Source organism: Neofelis nebulosa, chromosome 6 (genome assembly GCF_028018385.1).
Source record: "Neofelis nebulosa isolate mNeoNeb1 chromosome 6, mNeoNeb1.pri, whole genome shotgun sequence".
Classification (NCBI taxonomy): domain Eukaryota; kingdom Metazoa; phylum Chordata; class Mammalia; order Carnivora; family Felidae; genus Neofelis; species Neofelis nebulosa.
This window is the reverse complement of record NC_080787.1, coordinates 21250660-21263663: the sequence shown is the minus strand read 5'-3', so window position 1 is coordinate 21263663 and position 13004 is coordinate 21250660. Positions and strand designations below refer to the sequence as shown.

Here is a 13004-nt window from a genome sequence, read left to right as displayed (position 1 = left end):
GCAATAGGAGAAGAAAAAGAAGTAAAAGTCACCACATTGGGGAGGAAAAAGTAGAACTGTCACTATTTGTAGATGACATGATACTATATCCAGAAAATCCTAAAGATCCCATCAAAAAACTATTAGAACCTATAAATACAATAAAGTCACAGAATATAAAATTCATATACAGAAATCTGTTACATATATTTACACTAATAATGAAGCAGCAGAAAGAGAAAGTAAGAAAACAATCTCATTTACAATTACATCACCAAGAATAAGATACCTAAGAATAAAAACCAAAGAAGTGGAAAAAAAGACCTGTACTCTGAAAACTATAAAATCTTGATGAAAAAAATTGAAGAGGACACAAATGGAACTATATACATACTTATGGACTGGAAGAATTAGCATTTGTAAAATGTCCATGCTACCCCAACCTACAGATTCAACATAATCCCTATCAAAATACAAACAGCATTTTTCACAGAACTAGAACAAATAATCCTAAAATATATCCAGAAGTACAAGAGACCCTGAAGAGTCAAAGCAATCTTAAGAAAGAAGAACAAAGGTGGAGGTGTCACAATCCTAGTGTCAAACTATATTACAAAGCTATGGTATTCAAAACAGTATGGTACTGGCACAAATATAGACCTATAGATCAATCCATGCTTATATGGTCAATTAATATATGACAAAAAAGACAAGAATATACACTAGGGAAAAGACCATCTTTTCAATAAGTGGTGCTGGAAAAACTGGACCACATTCTTTTTTTTTTTTTTAATATTTTGTTTTTAAGTAATCTATTTTTTTTTAACGTTTATTTATTTTTGAGACAGAGACAGAGCATGAACGGGGGAGGGTCACAGAGAGAAGGAGACACAGAATCTGAAACAGGCTCCAGGCTCTGAGCTGTCAGCACAGAGCCCGATGCGGGGCTCGAACCCAAGGACCGTGAGTTCATGACCTGAGCCGAAGTCGGACGCTTAACCGACTGAGCCACCCAGGCGCCCCTGGACCACATTCTTACACCATGCCTATGAATAAACCCAAAATGGATTAGAGACTTAATGCATTGTGAGACCTGAAACCATAGAACTCTTGAAAGAACACATAGGTGGTAATCTCTTTGACACAACCCTGTGTCTCCTCAGGTGAGGGAAACAAAAGCAAAAATAAACTATTGAGACTACATCAAAATAGAAAGGTTTTGCACAGCAAAAGAAACCATCAACATAATGTAAGGCAACCTACTGAATGGGAGAAGATATTTGCAAATGATATATCTGTTAAGGGGTTAATATCCAAAATATAATGAAGGGCATAGATAGCTCCATACCAAAAAGCCAAATGTTCCAATTAAAAGATAGGCAGAGGACCCGAATAGAAATTTCTTCTAAGAAGACGTACAGATGGCCAACAGACAGATAAAAAGATACTCAACATCACTAATCATTAGAGAAATGCAATTCTAAATCACCATGAGTTATCACCTTCTACCTGTCAAAATGGCTGGTATCAAAAAAGCAAGAAATGACAGATGTTGGTGAGGATGAGAAAAAAAGGAACCCTTGTTGGTAGGAATGTAAACTGATGCAGTCACTGTGGGAAACAGTTTGGAGCTTTCTCAACAAAATTTAAAATGGAAATATATGATCCAGAAATTCTGCGACGGGGTATTTAATGAAAACAAAACCCCAAGTTCAAAAGGATACATGCGCCCCTATTATTTACAGTAGCCAAGATCCGGAAGCAGCCTAGATGTCCATCAACAGACAGATGGGTAAAGATGTGGGGCGTATGTGTGTATATACATATACACATACAACAGATTGTTACTCGGCCATAAAGACAATGAAATCTCCCATGTATGAAAACACGGAGGGACCTAGGGGGTATTCTAAGTGAAATAAGCCAGACAGAGAAAGACAAATACCATATTTCACTTGTATGTGGAATCTAAAAAACAAATCAAAAACCTCCTAAGTCCAGAGAACAAGCTGGTGGCTGTCAGAGGTATGGGGGTAGGTAGGGGCACGGGGGAGCGGTCAAAATATGTGAAGGGGAGTGGGAGACACCTGCTTCCAGTTATGGAAGGAATAAGTCATGGGGATGAAAGGTACAACAGGAAATACAGTCCGTGGTATTTTAGAAGCATCGTATGGTGACAGATGGTAGCTGCACCATGGTGAGCATAGCATAACCTACAGCGTTGTTAAAGTCACTGTTGTCTACACCTGTAACTGATGTTACATCGTGTATCAATTATACCTTAAAAATGTGAAAGAAAAACATTTAAAAAATAGAATTTGACATAAATAACTCAGGATAATACATAGTTTCCAATATTTTTTATGTTAAATTAACATGTATGTATATTTATTATACATTATGTTCATGAGGGTTTGTTGTTGTTGTCGTTTTTTAGTGGTTTTTGTTTTACTGGTATGGGTTTATCCTGGGTTCACTCTCCAAAAGGCTTGTCATGATATATGTAGCTCACAATTCAAATGATAATGAATCTTTTCACTCATGGCTGAACGTATTCAAAAGACTGGTTTGTAAAAATACAATGACTGGGGCGCCTGGGTGGCTCAGTTGGTTGGGCGTCCGACTTCAGCTCAGGACATGATTTCACACTCTGTGGGTTCGAGCCCCGCGTCAGGCTCTGTGCTGACAGCTCAGAGCCTGGAGCCTGCTTGGGATTCTGTGTCTCCCTCTCTCTCTGACCCTCCCCCATTCATGCTCTGTCTCTCTCTCTCTCAAAACTAAATAAACATTAAAAAAAATTAAAAAAATACAATGACTGATGAAAAAAATAACAAACTTTACATATTGATATGAGTAATATATTTTTATGAAAAATAACCAGATTTTTCAAGACAAACGTGAGAAGAATAGCACTGGGTTGTGTTTGCAAATTTCTTTAATATCAGGCTCCACCGAAGATAGCTGTATTCTCGTATCTGCTTCTCAGTTCAGTCTGCTGTGATATCACATATCTTGTAGCCTCTGGAAGACACTGTATATTTGTGCAAGAAAGAATGAAAAAAAGCAAATGATGTCTTACTATTACTTACCATTATTACCAAAGTAGTTTTGGACTCAAGGAACCTTTGGAAGCTTAGGGGTCTCCAACTTAAGGGGTCCCTTAGCGGGTCCCAAAGGTTCACACTTTGAGAACTGCTGATATAAACCGACACTAGATTAAGAAGCAGAGAAGATTATACCTCCTAGATTTCTGAAACCTGGAGAATTCACTTATTTTGACTAAACCTCAGCTTTTAGACAGCTGTCTTTTCAGTTCATACAGATTACATTGTAGGAATAGTTACTATTTGCTTTCACCTCCCTTGACAATAGGCCCTTTGTATGACTTTAGAATACTCAAAAAAAAAAAAAATCCCTCCAAAATACACATCTCCCAGGGTTTTGCCTTTGCTCTCCACTCTTCCAGTCACCTAAGGAAACCACCCCGTGGCTTGTAGAGGAGAGATGATAATGATGCTCTTAGCTCATGCTGGGTGCTTACTGGGCACCAGGCTTGGACTTGGTCAAGATCCCGTATCTGGATCTGATTGGTACCCAGGGGCTGCCCTCTTGGCATGTTTGTGCATCAGTGATGGTTTTTACATATTTTGCTAGGGAAAGGAGACCGTTCCTTTCACTAGACTGGATTATTTCAGACTAGATTATTTCAGCCCCTAGCGCAGTGCTACAAGGAAGTAGGGATTAATACTTTGAATGGTTGTCATGAGATCCCTCCACCTATGTTTTGGGCTAGTGGTGTTGACAGATGCAGTGCATGAAATAAGATCAAGTGAAAATATCAATTACTTAGAATGGTATTCTGGATTGGCCATTGATTCTCCTCAGCTGACATCCAGGAATGTAACGATCTATGAAATAACCTTATGATGTATGTATGTACATTTGTGTATAGTCTTAAACTGGCTAAATATAATGAGATGGATCCGTTTTTTTCCAGGCTCAATCCAGATCAGTCTTCATGAGGAAAGCCAAAGTCCTGTGTGACGACTGCATTCCTGGGGTAGGTGCAAAGGATTGCTTCGATGGAATTGGAATGGGGGAAAGATGTTCTAACGCTCTGGGCTCCAAGAAGCTTTCTCCTCTTTCCTAATATTTTCCATGCTAGAAATGATCCTTGTGGATCTGGTCTTTCATTGAACAAATATTTATAATTGAGTGCTTGCTCTGCATCGGGCAACAGGCTAAACATGGAGCTACAATTGGTAACACACAGATATGTTCCTGCCCCCATTACAAATAAATTCCTTGAGGAAAGACAGAAAGAGACAAGTGAGCGAATAAACTAAGCACAAGTTTACAAAGTGCTTTTGAGGGATACAAGTGCTGTGGCCGAGAGCAAGGGTGTGCAGTTTCAGATAGGATGGTCATCAAAGGTCTCTGTGGGGAAGTGACGTTTAAGATAGGGTTTCAAGAATAGGAAGGAACCAGGGGAGCCTGGGTGGCTCAGTCGGTTAAGCATCCCACTTCAGCTCCGGTCATGTTCTCACGGTTTGTGGGTTCGAGCCTCGTGTCAGGCTCTGTGCTGACAGCTCAGAACCTGGAGCCTGCTTCAGATTTTGTGTCTCTCTCTCTCTCTCTCTGACCCTTCCCCATTCATGCTCTGTCTCTCCCTCAAAACTAACATTAAAAAAAAAAAAAAAAGAATAGGAAGGAACCAGACTTAGGAACAATTTAAGGCAACAGGATTGGGTAGGGGAGAACATGACATATTTGAAAAACTGAAAGTTCTTAGCTCAGAGTGGTGTTTGAGGGGACAGTTACTTGAAAGGAAGCTGGGAGCATGACTGAGTCTCATTGAGGTCAGGGTCTCACTGAACAGGCTGAGGAGCTTGAATTTCGTACTACAGGTGAAGGGAAATATGGGTGGGTTCGAGCAAAGGCATTGGGGGTGAGGGTACTGTGATCTGATTTACATTTTAAGAATCCCATCCTCGCTGCCTTGTTAAGAATTGACTGGGGAAGTGAGAATAGAGGAGAGGAGCTGAACTGGATGGAGGGGCTTTGGAGACGGTGAGCAATGGGGAGACACCAGGTACCTTTTGGGGCCACGGTTTATAAATCATTGATAGATGGAAGTGATGCATAAAGTAAGGATGACTCCTGGGATTCTGTTTTCTAGCAGTTGGATGGATGGCGTTGCCAGTTAGGGAGATGGGGAGACCTGGGGTGGAAGGAATGTGTGGGTCAAGCAGGAGCTAGAGTTTATTTGTTCATGTGTTAACTGGTTTTGATGAGGACTTGGAATCATGGGCAATTTTCCGGGAAACTACAATTTAACAAAATGGACTCCTGCAGGGATGGGAACTATTGATAGAAGAAGTGGAGAGTCAATGGTTCAGATTGTGCACGAAGTTCTTCTATCGGGAAAGGATAACTTCGGTGCTGTTGACTAAATGGTACTAAAGGGTAACGTTAGTACTGTTCCAGCACACAGAAGAATGAAAATTACCCAATTTTTAAATGGACCTTGTGTGACAGTGCTAAAATCCAACAAGAATTACACAGAGAACCATAGAACAAATCTCCCTCAAAATATTTAAGGCAAAATTCTAAGCAAAATATCGGCAAACACCATTTAGCACCTTATGAAAGGAATAATGTGTCATGATCAAGGGAGATTTATTCCAGCAATACAAAGATGGTGTGATATTAGGGAATCTGTCAATACATTGATTGCTGATAGATGTAGGGAGAAAAATCATTGTGATTCTCTTTCATAGATTTCAAAAGGTGTTTGAAAAAAGTCTACATCTGTGTCTGAATTTGTATAAGCCCACATAAAATAGTAGTAATGAGATACTCTGTAGTATGATAAATCAGTCCAGAAGCCAGTATCATGCTTAATGGAGAAACTCTAAATGCATTGTTACTAATTTCAGGACCAATAGATGGGGAGACTCGGTAACATAAAGATGTCCGTTCTCACAAGGTGGAGAGCAGAGAGTGCAAACTCTGTCCTGATTCTTCTAAGAGCACTAATCCACTTGTGAGGACTCATCTCCTGACCTCATTTCATCCTGATTACCTCCCCGAGGCTCTGCTTCCTAACATCATCACATGGCGGGGATGGGGGGAATTTCAGCAATTGAATGGAGTGGGGGTGATACAGACATTCCATCCATAAATCGTGTCAAGGGATTGACAGTTTCAGTGGGATCAAAAGTTAGGACAGTGAGGGAAGGAGAGCAGGTGGCTGGGAAAGGCCCGAAAAATGCAGTTAGAAAACAGAATGTTATGAATCAGGATTTCTGTGATGATAACATCCGAGAGAGTGTAGCTATGGTGAAATGGAAGAAAATCCTATACGAGGTGAGGAAGTGAAAGAACTGAGAAGCCAGAGAGTGAAGGTGGGTCCCTCATGACGGAGTTTCAGTAACTACTAAGGCTTGACAGGAAGCAGGGCCAAGTGAACAGAGGGGCCAAGATGATGGGTGATGGATGATAATTCAGATGGTTGGCATAAGCAGCAGAGAAGTGTCTGCAGGAGAACAATTCCTATATTTGGCATTTTGGAGCAAGGAGAATACCTGTTTCTCTGCCTGGCCAGGAAGTAATGGGATAACAGAGTTAAAAAGAACAACAGCAATGACAAAAACTTTTAATCGAGAGAGGGTGTTGGGGAAGGTGGCACCCTCAGAAGTCAACCACATTTTAGTGAGAAGGAGAAGGGAGGGAGACATTTTCTTTCAAGAAGAGGCCGAGGATATTGGGAAGGCCGAGGATTGGAGACAGGATGGGATGGACTTGGAGAGATTTTTCAAGGAAGAAGTTTATAGAAGTATTACTATGAGCCCTAATGCTTCTCTAGATGGCCCAGCAGCTCGTGGGGCTACCACCCTGTGAGCTTTCTGGAAGTATTGTGAGGCCCACGGAGTAAACAAATACGGAATGTGTTGAACAACTACGAACTGTCCTGTTCTTGGATGCAGTCGCTTTAAAGATAGCAACCCTCTCACCTGGTTGGGTTCTTTGAATACTGTTTGCTTCTTTCCCACAGCATTTAGTAATGGAGCTTTTTATACAGTTATCGACTTGAAAATTTCAATTTAGAGGTCTAAGGTAGATTCCCTAAGTAGACCATATAATGAAAATATATTCATTAAGAATGTAATTCCATATATCTTATAGTAGTTATCAAAAAAAAAAAAGTGGTTGATTTTTAAGAACTCCTTTGGGATCCAAAGTTGTGCTCTGTGATGTTTGACCTGGCAATCCCACTTCTAGAGAACTCTCTTAAAGATTAAATTGGACTGCACAAGGATATGTAGAGTAGTAGGTATAACAGTTCTGATAAGGAGCTGTTGGAAAGTGCCTGAATGCCTAGCTGGAGCTTGGTTAAATAGATCGATACACTTACAGGATATGTCGCGTTGCCATTGAAAAGAATTAGATTAGATTAATTGATTCGGGAAGACACTTGATCGTGAGTAAAAAGTTAAAAGCCTCTTGAAAAGCATTGCATATCACGTGATCCCATTTGGTTTTTTTAGTTTTATTTTTTTAAAGTTTATTTATTTATTTTGAAATAGAGAAAAAAAATCCCAAGCAGGCTCTGTGCTGTCAGCACAAAGCCCCATGTGGGGCTCCACCTCCTGAACTGTGAGATCATGACCTGAGCCAAAATCAAGAGTCGGATGCTCAACTGACTGAGCCACCCAGGCGCCCCAGATCCCACTTGTTTTAAATGTTCGGTGAGGGTGTATTATGTCCATTCACTCCACAAACTGCTGCATCTATTAGGTGCTAAGTATTGTCTTCAATGCTGGGGTTAGAATGATACCCAAGAGGTCCTTGACTGTCTAGAGGGTACATTTTAGTAGGATAGACAGAGAGTGGAGAGTAAATAGATAAAAATTCGTGACAGTGGTAAGAAGAAAAAAAGTGTGATGAAAGAGACTGATTCGGTGTGGAAAGAGAAAGCTGAGCATAAGACTGGCTGAATTGACTTAGGGACTGAGCATAGAGAGAAGGGCCAGCATAGAGAGAAGTTCTTGGGCTGCTCCAGGGAGATGAAGCGAGAAGAAGAGAAGAACCAGTTGACCAATGAGATAACAAGGAGGATGGTGTGACAAGAGAGTTTGCACAACGTACGTGCATGTAGACACAGTGAGAGGTCTAGATTCTAGAAGATATGCACCAAAACTGGGGTATTTCTGTGTAGTGACATTTTAGGTGAATCTTATGTTAGACTACTTCTGTATTTTTAGAATTTAGTCCCGGATACGAATTACTTTTGTGGAATAAACTCAGACAGCATAACATTTATAAAGAGTTATTTTTTCCCCCGTTCCTTAACCCTCCTTCTTACCTGTGATCTAGAAGTAACCACCTCTTTATAGTTTGGTATATGTTCTTTCAGACACTTTGTCAATACTTATAGAAGAATGTATACAAATGTCTTTATAAGTATACATGTGTATGTCTTTAAGTAACATAAATGTTATACTAAATATTATGTGTATTTTTGTTCTCTGAGCAATAAAAGGATCCTTTTCCAAGTCCAGAATTATTTTTTAATAACTATAAAATATTCTAGGTTGTGGACCTGCTACAACTTATACATTTGATTCCCTATTGATGCACATCCAGCTTATTTTAAATTATTATTACAAATAATTTTGTAGTGATCATCCTTTTACCTATATCTTGAATCACTTGACCTATATGTTGAATCACTTGAATTATCAGGAAAAAATTTGGGAAGGCCCCCCAAAATTTAGAGAAACAAAAATAAATCTTCACATCAAAATAGCACTAAAAGAGGATATAGGAAAAAGACAAATCTGGGCTAAGAATATTAGCCTAATTCCCAGCTCTACTGGAGAACTGGATCAAATGTGAATTAAATGTACATGTTACAGTTGGTCACATGTAACAGGAATCAGGCTGCAGCAGCTACACCAAACAGGGGTTTTGGCAGCCCAGAGGGAGGGAGGTTATCCAGGGCCGGTGATGCGGTAACAGTAAGCAGCCATCAGAGACCCAGGTCCCTTTAGTTTCCTGCTCAGCCATCCTTCATATGGCTTTGGACTCAATAGAGTGTCCACTCTACTTCTGGGTATCTCTTCTACACTACAGGTAGGAAGGACGAGAATAGGTGAAATGTGAAAGGTTAAAGACGTGTGCCAGGAAAATCTACCTTCCCCTTCCGTTTTTTTCTAAATTAAGAAAACTGTTTTCGTGGAAGCCCAAACCAACAGAAGTTTGTCTCCATCTTACTGACTGGGTCAGTAGCCCACCCTGGTTGAAAGGGAGTTGGGGGAGGATTTAACTGCTACTGTCTTCCTAACAAGTGGGGTTCTGTAAATAAGGAAGAAAGGGAGAACAGATGTTGGGTAGGTATCTAGTACTGTCTCTCATGCCCAAGTCAAATTACCCGAGCTGAACACAGAAAAAAGAGAAATAACTTAAATCACACAGGTGATTCTGTCTGCCATTCTTTGCAGATGAGCCTGCGCCTAGGACGCTTTAGGACGGGAAAATCAGTTCCCTCGTTGATATCAGCTCTTACCTACATCTTGTTTTATGAGCATCACGTTGGGCTCCGTCCCAATCCGTGTATTAACAAACATGCATTTTGCACACAGCATGGCCCTGAAAGCCAGCCCAGCCTTTGGTATTCCACCCAAGAAATACTGGTCTTTTCTTCAATATGGGAGGAAAAAAATAACCTGCTGTGCTGGACTGTTGAGAGATGGTGGGCACATCCTCGAAGCGTCACACGTTCGAGACATTTTTGCAGGGTGATTTTGACTCCGGCCAGTTCTCCTGCAATGAACTGACTTTAGCTTCCAGTGGCCGTGGAAGACAGAACTTCGCTGGATATCTGAGTTAGGGACGTAGCTGATAAAACAGAGTGACATTCATGTTGGCTCACCGAGTTCTGAGGGACCAAGAGCTGGGTAGTTCAGGCTCAACTAATTGCTGTTCTTTCTTTTTTTTTTTTTTTTTCCCACCAGTCTGAGCCACCTGAAGACGACAAAGCTGGCTTGGGTCACACAGCAGTGGCCCTGGCTTCTTCATTTTGCTCTGCTCCAAATGGCATCCCTGAGAACTGCAGAGTTGGAAATAGGACAGGATATGTTGGTAGTTTGTAGTTGTGTTATTGTCCAGTTGTCATAAATGTTAGCGTTCTGTATCAAAATTTGGTCAGAAAATAGGAAGCTCAGGATGTTTACTAACTTGGGGTGTTGCTTTTTTTTTTTTTTAATGATTTTAAAGTAAAATTAGTCTTTTATTTGAGGTGTCCTCGAGTTTTGTGGGGGAAAAATCTTAGCATCTGTATACCTGCTCTTTGGTCTGTCTCGTAGAGGGGAAATTTAATTTGTGATGCAAATAGCTCAGATGAAAACAGTGTTGTATTTTGAAATACTTATTATTTCATTGGATCTGCAAATATTCTATTTTCTTCAGCACTTAAACAAAACGGCTAGCTTTAGCAGAGGAGACATGCCTATGTGACAATTCCTAAGTGCTCTAATAAAGTCTGAATGCATGAAGTTTGCATGCACAGTTGAGTGAATTTATTTTGGAAAAATAAAACCTATGTAATTTGAGGCCATCTACAAACGAACTCTGTTCATAATTGGATGAGTGCAGTTAAAGACTACGGACTGAAAACAGTTAACTTATATAATCGTGACATAATATCTTCTGTGTTGTGTAAATTTAGTCTGCCAAAACAAATGTTTACAGCCTCAATTTAATGGTTGTCTTTTTTCTTTAGAATTTTTTAATGAGCTATGGTTTAGTATATTATAGTAAGCTTTATAAAAGAGTATAAGAACACTTTTTATTTAAGTCCATAGGATCTAATTCACTTCATCTCGTGTGGGTATATCCAGTTTAGGGCTTACAGTTCCTGGTGACCTGGAGTTTTGTGGATTTCAGTGCCATTACATTGACCATCTTCAGTGAACAACATCTAAAGAATGGATATGACTTCTGGTAACTGGTAAACATATATCTGAGAGCTGTTCCCTCCAAAGCCTTTGGTCAGCTCCCAGGGTAGGATGGGCAAGGCATGATCTTAGCTAGTAAGAAGTTAGTCTTAAGACACCAGGTAACTGAAAAATCTCAAGGTTGTGTGTGACAAGGGTCCTAAGTGAAGTGTAAACTGGGCACGAGCAGGGTTGTGAGGAGGGAGAGGTCATTTTTGTTGGGGTGATCAGGGACAGCTTTTCCTGGAGGAAAAGTGCCATTATGAGATCTTGAAGGATAGGGTGGGTTTCTCTAGGGTTAGCACAGAGGGACTAACGTGAATCCTGGAACAGAGGCAGAGAAATGAAGGAATGGTCCGAGGCTGTAATACTATGGAGTATTAGTGGAAATTAAGTTTGTCTAGGCCCAGGGGCACCTGGGTGGCTCAGTCGGCTGACAGTTCAACTTCAGCTCAGGTCACGATCTCCCGGTTCATGAGTTCGAGCCCCGTGTCGGGCTCTGTGCTGACAGCTGGGAGCCCGGAGCCTGCTTCGCATTCTGTGTCTCCTCTCTCTGCCCCTCCTCTGTTCATGCTCTGTCTCTCTCTGTCTCTCAATAATAAATAAACGTTAACAATTTTTGAAAAAAAGTTTATCCAGACCCAAATGGAAGCGCCTTTACTGGCTTGATTAGAAGGACTTTATGAGAATGACAAATGAACATAGCTAAGGAAGAGATTTTTTTTTTTTTAACGTTTATTTATTACAGAGAGATGGAGAGACACAGAGGGTGAGCAGGGGAGGGGCAGAGACAGGGGGAGACACGGAATCCGAAGCAGGCTCCAGGCTCCGAGCCGTCAGCACAGAGCCCGACGCAGGGCTCGAACTCCCGAACTGTGAGATCGTGACCTGAGCTGAGGTCAGTCCCCAGCCAACTGAGCCACCCAGGCGCCCCTGGTTCCATACAGATTTTAGTATTATTTGTGCTCGTTCTGTGAAAAATGCTGTGGTATTTTGATAAAGATTGCATTGAATCTGTAGATTGCTTTGGGTAATGTGGATATTTTGACAATATTAATTCTTCCAATCTATGAGTATGGAATATCTTTCTGTTTGTGTCATCTTCAATTTCTTTCATCAGTGTTTTATAGTTTTCAGAATATAGGTCTTTCACCTCTTTGGCTAAGTTTATTTCTGGGTGTTCTTTGTGGTCCAATTGTAAATGGTATTTAAAAGAATTTCAACTTTGTTGTTAATTTCTAGAAATGCTACAGATTTCTGGGTATAAATGTTGTATCCTACCATTTCACTGAATTCATTTCTACGTATGGTATCATGTCATCTGCAAATAGTTATAATTTAACTTCTTCTTTACCAATATGAATGCCTTTTATTTCTTTGTTTTGGCTGATCCTTTGGCTAGGACTTCCAGTATTATGTTAAATAAAAAGTGGGAGTGTACATCCTTGTTTTGCTCCTGACGCTAGAGGGAAAGCTCTCAATTTTTCACCATTGAAGATGATGTTAGCTGTGGGTTTGTCATTTATAGCCCTTATTATGTTGACGTATGTTCCCTCTAACCTCATTTTGTTGAGTTTTTATCATGAATGAATGTTAAATCTTGTCAAATGCTTTTCTGCATCTACTGAGAGGATTATAGGTTTTTTATTCTTTGCTTTGTTGATATGGTGTATGATGTTGACCAATTGGGGAATGTTGTGCCGTCCTTGCATCCCAGAACTAAATTCCACCTGATTGCGATGAATAATTTTTTTGTTGTATGTGGCTTGCTCATATTTTGTTGAGGATTTTTGCATCTGTGTTCATTAGAGATATTGGCTTGTAGTTTTCTTTTTTTGCGGTGTCTTTGGTTTTGGTATCACAGTAATACTGGTCTTACAGAATATATTTGGAAGTTTTCCTTCCTCTTCTATTTTTTGGAGTTGTTTGAGGCAAATAGGTATTAAATCTTTAAATATTTGATAGAATTCGATTTTGAATCCATCTGGTCCTGGACTTTTTTTTTTTTTTTTTTGGTAGTTTTTA

General features: G+C 40.2%; 1 protein-coding gene across 1 annotated transcript in view; it reads left to right on the top strand.

Moving 5' to 3' along the window:
- Positions 1–10547, top strand: part of SYCP2L (synaptonemal complex protein 2 like) — a 114411-nt gene extending 103864 nt beyond the window's left edge. The window contains exons 31-32 of the mRNA XM_058736128.1: positions 3977–4039; positions 9999–10547. Coding sequence (XP_058592111.1) covers positions 3977–4039; positions 9999–10136 — 201 coding nt within the window. The 3' untranslated portion in view covers positions 10137–10547. The remainder of the gene's footprint in view (positions 1–3976; positions 4040–9998) is intronic.
- The last annotated feature ends 2457 nt before the right edge of the window (positions 10548–13004 follow it).